Source organism: Pavona decussata, unplaced genomic scaffold (assembly GCF_977016875.1).
Source record: "Pavona decussata unplaced genomic scaffold, jaPavDecu1.1 SCAFFOLD_258, whole genome shotgun sequence".
NCBI lineage: Eukaryota > Metazoa > Cnidaria > Anthozoa > Scleractinia > Agariciidae > Pavona > Pavona decussata.
The window spans coordinates 232,501-247,500 of record NW_028145661.1 but is presented as its reverse complement, the minus strand read 5'-3'; the positions used below and the strand labels follow the sequence as shown (position 1 = coordinate 247,500).

Below are 15,000 nucleotides of genomic sequence, written 5' to 3'. Positions count from 1 at the left end.
TTTAGTTATGTTCGCATATGTTCTGCGCATCTTGAGATACTCGTGTTTCCTATGGGAAGTGCCTACTAATACATGGATATTTTTGCGCAGTTTAAAACTATGTAGAGAAAGCAGAACTGAGCAAATGCTCTTGGTAACCAAAAAGAAAATTTGGGGTAACCATGCATTTTTCAGAGATAATAAAGCTTTAATTTGGAAAAAAAACTCCAAACACTGTGCATTACTTTGTATTTTACTGTTTTTAGAATAATAATTTATTGTTGTTGCTTAATTACATGTATCTCTAAAAAATGCATGGATATCCCCAATATTTTCGTTTTAGATATCAATAGCCCTAGCTAAGATCTGCTTTCCCTGCATAGTCATAAATCAATTTACAAAAATACTTCTTTATTACTACGCACCTTGAAATTCCTGAAGGACTCAAAAAAAAAAACTTTATAAAATTCCAACAAGTTTCTGTTCTTAAGTTTTACTTGCAGAGGGCTTTAGTTTTCACTCTGGCAAGGGGCCCATTTCTCGAAAGTCCTGGTAACTTTCTTGGGCCCGATAAGTGATTTTGGTGATAAACGTTTGAATGAATGAATGTTTATTTCCCACAATTATAAGTAACATAATAAGTACATAGTGCAATTTACATTGAAGTCGGGAGGAAGACTAAAGAAACCCTTACGGGCTTTTACAAAGTAGTCCCCCTTTGATTCAAATTACATTTTTAAGCTAAATTAATCAGGATATCAGGTTGAAAACATGTATAGAAAGAGATTGTTTTATTTCTAGAGGAGTTTTGTTCAATGTATCAACTATCTTACTTCTTAAAAAGTATTTTCCATAGTTAGTTCGGTTAAAACACTTATGTAGATGTTTTGAATTCCTGGTATTATAACCATGGACTTGCGTGTTTTCAATGCAGAGGTCACTGAAATAGGTGGGTAACGATTTACTGATAAGTCTAAAACTGAAAGATCCGATTAGTAGGTCATTAATTTGGTAAATATTTAAGAGACCCATCTTTATAAAAGAAGTCAATTTTTGTTGGCTTTGAATACTAAATTTTAAAATCTTTTAATTCTATGAAAACATTGGCCAAGTACCATGTCTGCCATCACTGTGTAATTGGCAAAAAACATTTAAAAATATACTTATCAGGACAGGTAAGTTACCAAGACTTTCGTAAAACGGGCCCCAGGAGCGTAGATTTTTCTTATTTTCTCTTGAGGAAAGTCTGTGATTATTCCACATAAAACTCAAGGAATAACCAGTCAGTACCTCCTTCGTCCTTAGGTTGCTTTAATAGAACATCACATTCAGGATGAGCTTAAAAAAAGAATTCCTGGATTCTCCATGGAGGACTTTTCAAAGTCTTTAGAGTAAGTAAAACTCAGTCATTCAGTTATCTTATTTTATGTGCCAAATTGACCTCCAGGAACAAGATAAGGGGTGTTAAATCCATTTAAAGCAAAGTTTTCAGTGCTTAGTACTTTGTTTTACCATAAGAGGTTTGGAAATTTGCCAGGTGTTCCTTAATAATGAGTGTTGTTTCACAGAGTACAACATAGCATTCTCTAGTATTTTACTGGACCATATTGATTTGAGATCAGTGTCTTTCAAGGCCACGATCTATTACAGGATACTAGTGTAAAGCATGACCTTGTACTTGAACGCACCTTTGTCAAGCTCATTTAATCCTACAGCTGAATGTATGACTTGAAGGATGTGTTAACGAAAATTTAATGTTAAATTAACCTTTAGACACCGGCAAGATCAAATTGGAGGAGACATTTTAGAGATGCTTCTTAGTTTTACAGACTTCCTGGCATTCAAACAGATGTTTCTAGACTATAAAGCCGTGAGTATTGTTTTAGCTGAAAATAGATTTCTTTAGTTTCCTGAGGGATGCTTAAGGGTTATACAAATTATACAACAGAACAGCACCTTACAGACACCTATTATTGTGGCCAGTTGAATGTGGACTGAGCAAATTAATGTTCAGCCATTTTCTTGTCTGAAACCCCTTTAATCTGGGTACTTCATCAATTGGCCACTGTCCACATAAGGTCAGGTCACAAGAGAAACCACTTCCATTGTAAATTGACAATGCTGATCCTCCAAATGAATACACAGCTTTTATTCAATGTAAAGTATTTGGTGTAAATAGTGTACTTTGACCACCAGTGGTTTAATGCTTATCATTGCCCCGCTTGCCCTCATTTTTCTCTTTATGCCATTGTCACAATGGAGTCATTTACTACAACTTCCAGAATCCTTTAGTTTGTTGTTTTCTCTTGCATTTTAGGGATATTGTTATCTAAACCTCACTGGGATTACAAAATTCAACTAAGAAAAGAAAAATGAAGAGGATTCTGGTAGTTGTCATAAAATACTGTCATCAAAAAATCGTCTATTCCTATGATTCTTCCTCACAGCTTTTCATTTTGTGTCATCCTTTAATTTCTGTTCCAATGGACAAGCCAGGCCTATCTTGTTGATGCAGTTAACCTGTTAATAGTCATTCAGATCTCTGTGGCCCATTGGTGGGAAGACAAACAGGGTTCTAAATTATTCAAAAATTGCCACTAAATATTCACTCTTTTTTCAAAAACGTGCCGCTAAGGAAACTATAAGATTCTAACCACAAACTCAAAGTGAAAAATGGGTCAAACGGCATGCAGTGTTAAGTGCTAGAGGGGAAAAACACCCCCAAAAAACCCACAAGATCTTGGTTAGCATTTGAGCCAGGAAAGCTTACATAAAGCACTTCAAAGTGTGCTTTCTTGGGAAACCAAGTGCTTCAGTTTTGTTTCATTTTTAGATCTCCTCTTCTTGATGGATAACATAGAAGACTGTCAATCAGTTTTACAGTTTTGAAAAAACAGCATTTCCCAACTGAAGACTTAATTTTCATGGTTCTAGCAAATTTGTGACACATTCTGCTAAAAATTAAAGGAAATATTTGGAAATATTTTCCTCAAGAATTAACTCTCAACTTCATGTTTTCCATGTTCTTCATGTCTGAATAAGGTTGATACACAGCATTGTAAGTGTGGTGTTAACTGTACTGTTTGTTTTTAGGCAAAAGAAGGTCCTGGTTTGGACTTGAGTGACTTGTTAACCATCACATCCAGCTCATCACACACAGATGAATCTCAAGGGATGCAAATCGACCCTGATTCACCCCGGGAAGGACCCTCTACAAACAGATAGTGTTTGAGCAAACAGATTTTTAACTTAAGATTACTTAACATGTGTTAGGCATTTTGAAAATTTTGTTAGTGTGCCCAAAATACTGGGATGTTTTTTGTAAATATGAATCACATCTTATGGTGTGCTGGATCAGCAATACTGCATGAGCACTTAAACTACCTCCCACCAGCTGGAATTCTTAATCTACAATATGTTTATAAATTTGCAATTTTATTTGGTTTTCATGTTGTCTCGTCCTTATCCCTGAAAAGTGCCTCCCAGGGAGGGGATTATTAAGTATTATTAACATGTTAAATTGTGTCTTGAGGCAAACCCAAACAAATGTGTAACAAATTAAGTGTAAGTTTGTGAATCTACTAAGTGATGGTTTGTGGTGCAGTTAACAGTGAATATTATTCATTGACAAATTAAAGTGCTCATGATTTGCTGATTTATACAGTAAAAGCACCATCTCTCTCTGGCCATAAACTAAACACATTTCAGCCCGACCAAAGTGTTTTAATAATATATAATTTATATACATTATTGTGTAGATTGGATCTAATAAAACAACTGGCTGCGGTAGTTTATTTGTCCTAACATTATAACGACCATTAACAGGCAACATAAACTGGTGTTGTTTAACAGGGTTTTTAGATAAGAAAACGACTAGATGAGCTTTCTTTTGACCAAGAAAAAGAGGCCTTTGTCACATATTAAAAGGGAGCCTTATACTGCATCAGAAACTAGCCAGTCTTTTCCGAACTACCTAAAGGTTTCTACTATTAGCACAAATGATTTCCCCGTGAAGATTTACTGACAACTTCTTTTAGCATTTTATTCCAGTTCATTTCAATTCAATTTATTTATTTCCCTTACACCAAAATAAATTACAACAGTTCCTTAGGCTGTATAATCAGCAGGGTGTGAAGTGACTGGAGTCCAAAGGAAGCAGAGCTTGTCACATGGTGATTCTTGTACTGAAAACAACAACAAATTCAACTTGATTACAGTTCTGAGGTTCAATCATTACCATAAGTGGTGCACTATCTACCATTAATTTGCCTCCATCAAAATTGATGATTCTTGCAAATCGGTCAGCGGTAATATTAAAAAATAAATAAATTACTGACACTATCCATATCTTGATGTTTATCTTTTAGTTTCTCAGGCGTTTTAAAATTGTTGTCTATTCGCCACTGGTAAGACTGAATAATGCAGTAATTCCTCACCAAGTCGAGAAACGTCTGAGAAATTTTGAACAAATACGTATCACAACATCAAGATGATCTAGTTCTTCAATGTAATACACAGCGCCCAAGCAATTTTCACTGTATCTATAGCTCATTAATTAATTAGTTAATTTGTTATGATTCTAATCAGTTTTCGTTATTATCTTTTATTAATACGAGAAATCCCATATTGCTGGGATTCATGTTTTCTTTTCGGAAAAAAAAAAAAAACTCGCGAGTGTCAAATGAGATTATGTTTGAACTGGTTCAGCGTGTACTTAATTAAATAAACAACTTTAAATGAAATCGCTTACAGCAGTAACTTTGAGGTTCATGATTGATGATCATTGTCGTAGTTCTTCCAATACTAATATAAGTTCAGACGTGCTCCAAATGAGAATTAAAGGATGTCTAAGGAAGTTACTCTTCATTTTTGGCATGTTGCCGAGGGCAAAATAGAACTTATGAGGTCAAAAATTGCTGTACAAATACCTTTTTGCAAACAGCCTAGTACTTTCTTATTTTCAGAAGGAAAAATCGTTTCATAGACCTTTATCTGACGGTAATTTTAAATATTGATACAGGGCAGGTAACTGAAACCCACTGGCATAATGAAAAGACATCTTGTCTTTTAAAATTGCAAAGATGTATTTTATTCGTCAGCGACGGACGAAATCTAAAATTACTGTGATAAAGGACAATTTAAGAAGGTCGAGGAAAGCTCCATTGTAAATATGTTCATAGGCCATCTGTCGTAAAAGGAAAATATTTAAAATCAATCATTTCAAGTGGAATGTGAAACTTCTCAGTATCTGTGTTGTTGTAATTGTTATGTAATTTTTTAACTCGAAAAATAAACATGTTTTACAGAAGTTCACTTCTTGGTGTAATTGATCCATATTAGCCATTTTATTTCACAGCGATACATTTGCCACTGCAGGAAGGATTTGCGCTCGGAATGTCTAAGCAAGGCGGTTCAAGTTGCCCGCATGTTACACATTTTTAGTTAGCTGTCGATTCACACTGCTCTGTCGGTGTACAGTTTGGGGTCTAAAACAGCACGGGCATTTCTTTATAAAAATTATGGGTACCGTGCAATGGTTCCGTACTATTTTTTATACCTGTCGTGTAAACGGCTCTCTATTATAAATCGTGACCATCAAATATTCAGTTTAGCTCGCATGCTTATTAAAAACCGCCGTCGCTTGTCGTAATGTGCTCCAAATGAAAATGACACATGTCTGATGTTATTAAAAACTCGATCATTGGTTAACGCAACTCCAGTTTTGATTCGCTTAGCAGCCATGAGATATCTAAAAATAATAATAATAATAATCATCATCATCATCATCATCATCATCATTTCTTAAGCGCAAATTCAACTAAAGTTTTCAAATGCGCTTTACAAATGGTATTCATTAAACAATATATATAGTGTTAAAAAGTAAACTGTAAAGGCATAAAAATTAGATCATAAACATCATGCTAACAAATTCTGTTAAAAATTAAAAATCGTATAAAAGTTATTCTAAAGGACTAATCGAGATATGCTCTTTTAAAAAGGAGATTCGTAAGTTTCCGTTTAAAAATGTTAATACTGTGTTCCCTCCTGTTCCTGAGTTCCAGAGGTAGTCCATTCCACAATCGAGGAGCCACAGTAGCGAAGGCTCGGTCTCCGAGGGTGAGCAACGTTTTAACTGCCAGTGGTTTGAGCGTATAGTTATCATAAGATCTCAAACAATAAGTGGAATTCGGCTTCAATGTAATTTAGTCACGTGTATGTTTTGGGGCGGTGCCATGGAGAGCTTTATATGTGATTAAAATTATTTTAAAATTATTTTATTATTTTAATATCAGCAATTATTCCATGCCCGAGAGATTGCTTCTCGCACCTCTGGTCCGTTCTTAAAATCATCAAGACCTAGCAATATTCTATTTACGAAGATTGTTTTTTATCCACTCACGCTTGTTGGATACTAGTCTGTGTGTTAGCCGCTAGAGAGAGAAGGGAAATATTCCCCAAGTAATATCTCCCAGTTTTCAAAACTTGGGTCGCTTCGATGGAATGAAAGTTGTCCAAAAGATCAGTTCAAGATAATCGGATAGCGTTTACCGTGTAACAAATGAGGACATCAATAACACCTTTTGATAAAGCTGTGCATTTAAACGGCAAACACAAACTAGTTAACATCCTGCTAGCCTACGTCGCAGACAGTCTATACAATCCCTGATATATCGAGTTCTCTAGAGGTCTTGAGTGACAAGTCCGGCTGAAACGCAGACTACATCCTGCGCGAGTTTTCAGAAAACAGTACAGTGGAACCTCTCCTTACGGACACCTCTTTAATACGGACACCTCTCTGTTACGGACAGTTCACTTGGTCCCTGAGAGACCGAAATCCATATAAAACCTACCTCTTTAAAACGGACACCTCTATAATGCGGACACTTATCCCTCTCCCCTTGGTGTCCGTAATAAAGAGGTTCGACTGTATTTGAAGGAAACAGTTGAGTCACGGGTTCACACAACTTTCGCCTTCTCAGTTACTAAAGGAAGTCCTCAGTGTCGGTTAAAAGTAAATTCAAATGACACGTTTCCTGATCAAGGCCTGAGGTTATCACAAGTCAGTTAAGCAACAATGTCTTTTATTCTCGAAGACTGACAAGCATAAATTAACGCGAATTGACTTCCCGCGTCCCCAAACCACGCGTCCCGGCCCGCCCTCCTACCTCGTTCCCAGGGTCTCTCCTCTTCACCTCCCTGGGGAGTAAAGAGGAGAGACCCTGGAAACAAGGTTGAGTTGAAAACATGGCTGCCAACAAAATACGTGGTTGTGTCTTTGCGATTTTTGTTTTCTTTTGCTTCGTGCGTAAGAGTCTCGGTAAACCGCCGCACATTGTGTTTATTCTAGCAGATGACTACGGTTTTAACGACGTCGGTTATCACAATCCTCGCATAAAAACACCGAATCTGGATAGTTTAGCCGTCGATGGGGTGCGCCTGGAAAATTATTACGTGCAACCAATTTGCACCCCGACTAGAAGCCAGTTATTTTCTGGGAGGTATCAAATCCACACTGGCTTACAACATGGAATAATCTGGCCATCTCAGGCGAATGCACTGCCCAAGAATGAGACCACGATTGCTAGTAAGTTAAAAGAAAGCGGCTATAGCACACACATGGTTGGAAAATGGCATATTGGATTCTACAAACGAGAATTTATTCCAACTCAGCGTGGTTTTGATTCTTTCTTTGGTTATTTGACCGGCGGCGAAGATTATTATACGCACAAAAACTCTTTTGGATTTCCATCTAAGAAATTCATCCATCTGAATGGATTTGACTTGCGAAGGAATGAAGAAGTTGCTACTGACGCTGCTGGGAAATATTCCACTTTCTTATTTACAGATGAAGCAGTGGAGATAATAGAGACCCATGAACCAGATACGCCTTTGTTTTTGTTTGTGGCATACCAAGCAGTTCATTCACCGCTGGAGGTACCTAAACAGTACACAGCTCAGTACAAAGATATAAAGAACTCAGCTCGTCGGACATATGCAGGCATGGTCTCTTGTATGGATGAAGGTATTGGTAACATAACCAGAGCTCTACAAAATCGTGGCTTGTGGGAGGACACAGTGCTGTTTTTCAGTACTGATAATGGAGGGCAAGTATATGAAGGTGGTAATAACTGGCCTTTGCGTGGCTGGAAGGGGTCACTGTGGGAGGGTGGAATGAGAGGGGTGGGGTTTGTGTACAGTAAAATGTTAGACAGGCCTGGTCAAATCAACTCGGAGATGATCCATGTCACTGACTGGTTCCCAACAATTGTACACCTGGCTGGAGGATCAGTTGATGGAATACCTTTGGATGGTTACAACGTCTGGGAGACATTGAGCAGTGGAAAGCCATCACCAAGGAAGGAAATCTTGCATAATATTGATCCTGTGGATGCTTACTGGGACTGGGATGGTCGTCATGAGCCTTATAAGCACTGTCGACAAGCTGCCATTCGAGTTGGTGACTGGAAACTTTTGACTGGCTGTCCAGGAAATGGAAGTTGGGTTCCACCTGCAGAAAGTTTTTATCCCATTAAGCATTCACCAAATCTTTTTGACAACATTAACAGCACCTTTCTCTTCAACATTCGGGAGGATCCAGAAGAGAGGAATGAACTATCTGAGGTTTACCCAGAAATGGTGTGTTCATTGATGAAGAGGCTCAAAGAATTCAATGCCACAACTGTACCTGTACGTTACCCTGATCCAGACCCAGCATCCAAACCAGAACTACATGGCAATGTTTGGACACCCTGGGTAGACAGTAATATTTGACCATGCATAGGCTTCTAAACTGTTCAGTTAACAATAACTGAGATTTTTCCTTAAACACAGAAATTCACTTCAGAGCCAAATATTTTGGGATCAGGCAAATTATTGAAATCCTACACATGCATACAACATGAAAAATGACTAATTCTTATTACAATCTTTGAAACTACGATAACTAGAGGGCCATCAAGAACGAATACATAAAATTAATTTAAACAAAATTGTCAAAACATACAATCATTATTACAACCAAAATAATATATCTGCCGTGGAAGTGGGTGGGTGGGAAAGCCAATAAAGGTAACTTGAAAGTGCATACTGTAGACTGTAAATGCTCTGTTGCCAGAATGGTAATGACGTGCACAAGTTCTTTGTTCTTATGGTGAAGCAATACTTGTTGATTTAACTTTATGTGTAAGTTAGAGTAGAATTTTATTGGATTGCTAGTCTTATGACTTTCACACTAAGTTGCTCAATAGGTAAAAAGTAGACTGTCCCTGTGCCTGAACTCAACTGTGAAACTAATGAGTGGTTGTCATGTGTAAATTCATATTTTTAAAATTTAAAACTTAAACAAAGAATGCCAGTTTGTTATATGTGATGGTAAATTTTTTCACTGTCAAATTGCTGTGGATCCACAGTCAACAAAATTTATCATCAGTAAGATGACAGACATATAACAAACTGGTGTGAATTTGTTTTTACAAATATATCAAAAAGGGGAAAACTTCGAGCTTTACCTCAGAGTAACAACCTGTTAAACTCACAGCTGATGTAAAACAAAGGAAACAAAAATGTCAAAACAGTTTTTATAGGAGAGGAAAGCAATAACCTACAACATAAAGAAAAATCTGTCAGGTTCTTACACCACGGTAAACCCAAACTTTGGTTGGTATGAGAGAAATAAATATTGGTAGCTGCATGTAAATGTGAAACTTGATAGTCACAAAGCATGAATTTCATTAGGAATAAAATAGGAGCTCATTGTAAGTTCATAGATTGAAACTTGATGGAGAATACAGTGTATTGAAGTACATTAATATGTGAGAATTCTTATTTTGACACCAATCTACTCAATCTTTATTCCAGTTGGCAGTAAATTCTAAAAATGTTCTGCTCTCAGGGTTCAGTGCAGCTTCACTGAGTTATTTTAGTCTCAGCATTAATTCTCACTCACCACTGATTTCCAGGTCACACCTCAGCAAACATCTTCACTTTTCTGTTCTTGAGCCACAATTTATCTTTTCTGTTTTATCAGAAGTATTTTCAATGCTTTTCTCATTCATGAATCCTAGTTTGTGAAGCTGAATTCTACCCACATCAAGAATACACCACTAAAAAATTTAACATAAGGAACTCTCTAATTTTTTTTATCCTACGCAGACACTATTTGGGCTCGTCACGCAATCCTCCCAAATGAATGTATGACGTCTGCATAGGAGGGTAGTACACTTATTAATGATAAGAATTGGCCAATGAGCATGGAATAAATTAAACAGGTTTGGATTGTTGTCCCCAATGCTAAGTAATCCACTACACTGATTCTGGTCAATTTGCTACTTGCATTGTATATTCATCCTGCCGCAGTTTGCGACACTGTAGATTAGATGAGTATTTACCACAGTAGGGTGAGTATAGCCAGTCAATGTTATAGGGTGTGTGCACGACGGCCATGTTGGAGGACCGAAACAATACAATGATTTTCCTTTGGGAAATATATTCTATTTTTATGTAAGTAAGTAAGTAAGTAAGTAAGTTTATGCAAATATCTTCTATTGTTTTAGTCCTCCAACATGGCCGCTGTGCACACACTCTATTGATTGGTTAAAGGTTTTTTTTTCTTTTTTGGTATAAGTAGTTAATTTTTTGAACAAACTGAACATGTTATAACAAGTAACAAATTAAGTTATTGTGCACATACAAAAAGTGTTACAACATAGATATCAGATAAGGATCCTGTCTTGCCATGCTTACATGTGTATAAAGCTAGGGGGAGGGTCAGGTAGTCATGTCAAGCTATTTGTCTATTTTAAACTGAATAATGAGTTTGGATATAAACTCAGAGGTGTCTACTTTCTTTTTGCCCTGTTTTGCACGCATAATGGTACTGCTTCGCATATAACAGAAGAAGACCCAAATCCTTTGCTTATTTATTAGAAAGGCTGGTGGTTGGGGTTGGTAAAGGGGTAAGACTGACATCAGTTTGGTGTAAGTTATTAAACCATTGAAAGGATATTGATTGGTTAAAAATGTTGTGCACTTTTCAGTTTGTATTGCAGTCAGTTCAAGTCTGTCCTGAAGCAAATTATCCTTCAAGAACAATGCTAATCTTGGGACTCTCACTGGTCTCTCTGGGACTCTCTCTGGGAGCCTCAACCTTTGGTTAAAGGAGTCCTTTGACTTAAAACCCTGCTGGCTGTTTTATATGCACTTATATAACTACAAACTGTTGACTGTTATGCATGACAGCTTACTGAAGATGGCCAACAACTCACTGATTAAAAATTAATAAAAGATAACAGCGATTTTTCAGTTTACACACATTATTAGCTTCCCAGTAGGGTTGATTTTGCGTTATCTAGAGGGGCATGTTGGGGAATAAAAAGGGTTAGATTTGATTCTTTGCCTCTGGGTAAGGGAAAATTCAGTTTTAATTTCAAGAAATACATGTAAAGTTCACAAGTTTGTAAAACAAAATTGTCATGGATGACAACCACAGGAATATGCGCTCTTTGTCAGTGTTACTGTGGAGTTCAGCTTAATTACAACTTGAAGTTACTTAAAACAGATGGATTCAGTTCATGGCAATTACTTTCTATTCTATTCCAATCTCGTACCCAGAGTCCTCAGGCTTTTTGGTCAGTGGGTGGGCACCAGGAGAGACTCTGGGGACATCAAATTTTATTATTGCAGGATTTCTGTGGTAAAATAATGGAAACCGTTACGGAACAGCCAATCAAAAAATTTGAATTTTTTCAAAGTCCCCAGAGTTTCTCCTGGCGACTAACCGCCGGCCAAAGAGCCTGAGGACTCTGGGTACGAGATTGATTTTATTCTAATTATATAATCTGCAAAGGGCATAGCCCATCACTGCAGATGTGCAGATGCAAGTGCTTTAAGTATAATACAAGGTGCAAATGTTAGAAAGTGTCCAGGGTCAGCGTCATTCAGACATGCCTCTACTCTACTCACCTTGTTCTGAACATTTTCGCGAACTTGCTAAATTTATTATAAGAGGATTTTTTTTATGTACAATTCAATTCCTCTTAGTAGTTGTTTTTAAAAAAGGAAAGGTGTAACGTTATGCGTTATGATGCTACTCGTTATACAAGTAAAATAATGTACCACCATAGAAATCAAGACAGGTTATCCTTTTATTATAAAAATACTATGCAAGTGTAAGTATCAGTGTGTATTAATATATTTTAATTTTATTCTATATAGTATATTTATTCAATAATGGTTTATATTCCAGGCCGGTTTGTTGTTTAGGTTTCCTCGTCACTAAACAGATTTTGTATTGATGGCATCTAACTTCTATTCGCATTTAACATTAATTTTACGCTAAATAAAAAAATATATTTATAACTTACAGTTCCAAAAATATTTTTCAAAATTGAGAGAAGTTCTACATTCTCCATTTTCCCAAAACCCAAAGATCTATCTCTACGCCCCCAAACGGTTCAATGACCGGCATTTATAAAAACTCCTTCCAACAGTACCAGCTGCAGTCTACAGATCATTCTCCTTGTAACTTATAACAATAACTAACAACAAATGAAGTTTGGCATTACTGCAGCGACTGGTCAGCTGAGGTGGAGACATCATATTTTATTATTCGCAAGGAAGTGCATAATTATTGTGTGTTTCCTTGCGAATAATAAAATATGATGTCACCACCTCAGAGTGGAACTGCAGCAACCACTCAGCTGAGGTGGTGGCATCATATTTTGTTATTCGCAAGGCAACACACAATAATTATTCTGTGTTTCCTTCCTTCCTCGGAGTGGAACTGCAGCAACCACTCAGCTGAGGTGGTGACATCTTATTTTATTATTCGCAAGGAAACGCACAATTATTGTGCATTTCCTTGCAAATAATAAAATGTCATGTCGCCACCTCAGCTGAGCAGTTGCTGCAGTGACTTCAAACTTCATTTGTAACCTCTTTCAAGTGGTTATCGGACCTAACAAAGCCCTATTTCAGAAATATTTTATAGAATTTGCATTTTTTTTTTAAATATAATAGTAGCATAAACAGCAGTGCTAAAAAGGATCTGTCCATTCAAAGGGTGCATTAATCCAGTTGTTAGCAATCCATTTGTGACCCTCCAGAACATCACATCCTCCGTGTAAAGAATGTTCATCCTGAGCTCCCAGCAAACCAGTCACGTTGTTAATCATGTGATTGTACCACATAATTGCTGTGCCTCTTGTGGGACGAATTACTACATTTGCATCATAGCAATGAGTGCTTAAATTTGAGAGATCTTTTTCTTCATATTCCTGCAAGAAATGACAAAAGTTGATTATTCAATGAAGATTTCTAAGTAAAGTCATTTACGGACACCTCTCTAATACAGACAGTTCCCTCAGTGCTGGTAAAATCTCCTTTTATTCCCTATCAGAAAAACGCGCTATAACACAAACCTCTCTTATGCAGACAACAGACACTAAATCTTGGCCCAAGGGAGCAACTTCATACCAGCATTACTTCTTTAATACAGAGAGCCGCAGTTAAGTCTCATGTGTCTTTTTACTGCACAGGCTGCCAAACTTACCAAATTGCATGGCTGATGATTACCAAATTGCATGGCTGATGAGATGATTATAGCCAACTCGGCACTACACGCCTCGTTGGCTATCTATCACCTCATATCCAACACGCGCTCATGGAATTATTGTTAATTGATGAACATCCATGAACTTTCTGGCAATCAAGAATGAAAACAATTGAGCAGATTTAAACTGGTCGACAGTGCACTCGAGCCACCGGATACACACACTTTTTTCAGAACAAATGAGAAGAGACAGTTTGAGCTCTTGTCAACTGCCAGAAAGTGTAATATTTGTAAGATTAGTGTATCTAACAAGAAAATTTAATTGTTGTAAGAAGTTGTATCTTTGCATCCAACTACTTATAAGTCCAATGAAACTTGTGTCGCAGTAACAAAATGAATGGTTGCAAAACGACGACGCGCGATAAAATAAGCAAATTCTGAAACAGGCTGTAAGAAGCTCTCTCAGAAAATACACAGGAAGTACTGTGCTCAATACTGCAGGCTGCTACTTCTGGCATAATTTGAATGTTTCTCACGCATGGACCCGCATTATACACATTCGCGCTTTGAACCGGTGCAAACAAGACTTCTCTATTCAACATAACTCCCCCCTCCCCATAGTTCCTGTTCTCCCCACCCCCTGGGACATAGGCTCGATCTAGACTTGTGATTCTCACCGTTTCATTGAAATATTCTTCATCAGCAACTGGGAAAGCCGTTTCTCCACCACGAGGTACATCATTGAGATAATATAACACAGTCAGGAACCTGAAACAAGAAATTTTAAACATACTAACCCATATAATTAATATCTTATCAGGATTTTTACCAACTTAATAAAGATTAGATGAAAATGTAGATACGTTTCCTAAACACTTTAGGCTGGAAATTCAGCGTAAAATTATATCATTAATAAATATTTACAGTTGAACCTCTCCACAACGGCCACCTTGGGGACAGAAGAAAGTGGCCGTTGTGGAGAGGTGGCCGTTATGGGGAGGTAGTGGTGTAATATGACACCCTTTTTTTTTCGGGAAGTACAACATGTTTATTGTGCCAATTAAGTTCATGCTTACTGTAGCCTATAATGGCAATCCAATCTTAAATAATATATACAGATAAAATACACAATAAAACGTAAATGAATCAAAATGTTAACAAGACGAAACGAGCAAGGTTCGCAACATTCGCTGACTGCCTGTATTATTGTAGACAATTTATGCTTACTGCAGCATATAAATGGAACACAATCAAAATACGTATATCATTAAAATGGATACCGAAACGTAATGTTCCGAAGACAAATGTCGATTACTGCATCAACTTATAAAAAAAGGTTTTGTTTTTACAAAAAAGAGCTGTACAGTGGCCGTTGTTGAGAGGTTATTTTGGCAGTTGGGGACACACTTTAGTGGCCGTTGCCGTTGTAGAGAGGTGGCCGTTCTCTTAGGAGTGGATGTCAACAGAAACGA

The 15,000-nt window shown here is 37.1% G+C and overlaps 2 protein-coding genes and 1 pseudogene across 3 annotated transcripts in view; 2 read left to right on the top strand and 1 right to left on the bottom strand.

Moving 5' to 3' along the window:
* The window catches only part of LOC146456309 (ADP-ribosylation factor-like protein 2-binding protein), a 12,062-nt gene extending 6,775 nt beyond the window's left edge, over positions 1 to 5,287 (top strand). Inside the window, exons 5-7 of the mRNA XM_085093198.1 lie at positions 1,285 to 1,370; positions 1,753 to 1,849; positions 3,073 to 5,287. Of these exons, the coding sequence (XP_084949324.1) occupies positions 1,285 to 1,370; positions 1,753 to 1,849; positions 3,073 to 3,204 (315 nt within the window). The 3' untranslated portion in view covers positions 3,205 to 5,287. The remainder of the gene's footprint in view (positions 1 to 1,284; positions 1,371 to 1,752; positions 1,850 to 3,072) is intronic.
* Positions 5,288 to 7,214: 1,927 nt separating this feature from the next.
* Positions 7,215 to 9,758, top strand: LOC146456308 (arylsulfatase I pseudogene; annotated as a pseudogene).
* Positions 9,759 to 12,100: 2,342 nt separating this feature from the next.
* The window catches only part of LOC146456307 (transmembrane prolyl 4-hydroxylase-like), a 12,993-nt gene continuing 10,093 nt past the window's right edge, over positions 12,101 to 15,000 (bottom strand). For both annotated transcript variants that reach the window (XM_085093247.1, XM_085093248.1), the window contains 2 exons: positions 14,206 to 14,296; positions 12,101 to 13,253 (listed from right to left, as the gene is read on the bottom strand). In XM_085093247.1, the coding sequence (XP_084949373.1) occupies positions 13,014 to 13,253; positions 14,206 to 14,296 (331 nt within the window). In that variant the 3' untranslated portion in view covers positions 12,101 to 13,013. The remainder of the gene's footprint in view (positions 13,254 to 14,205; positions 14,297 to 15,000) is intronic.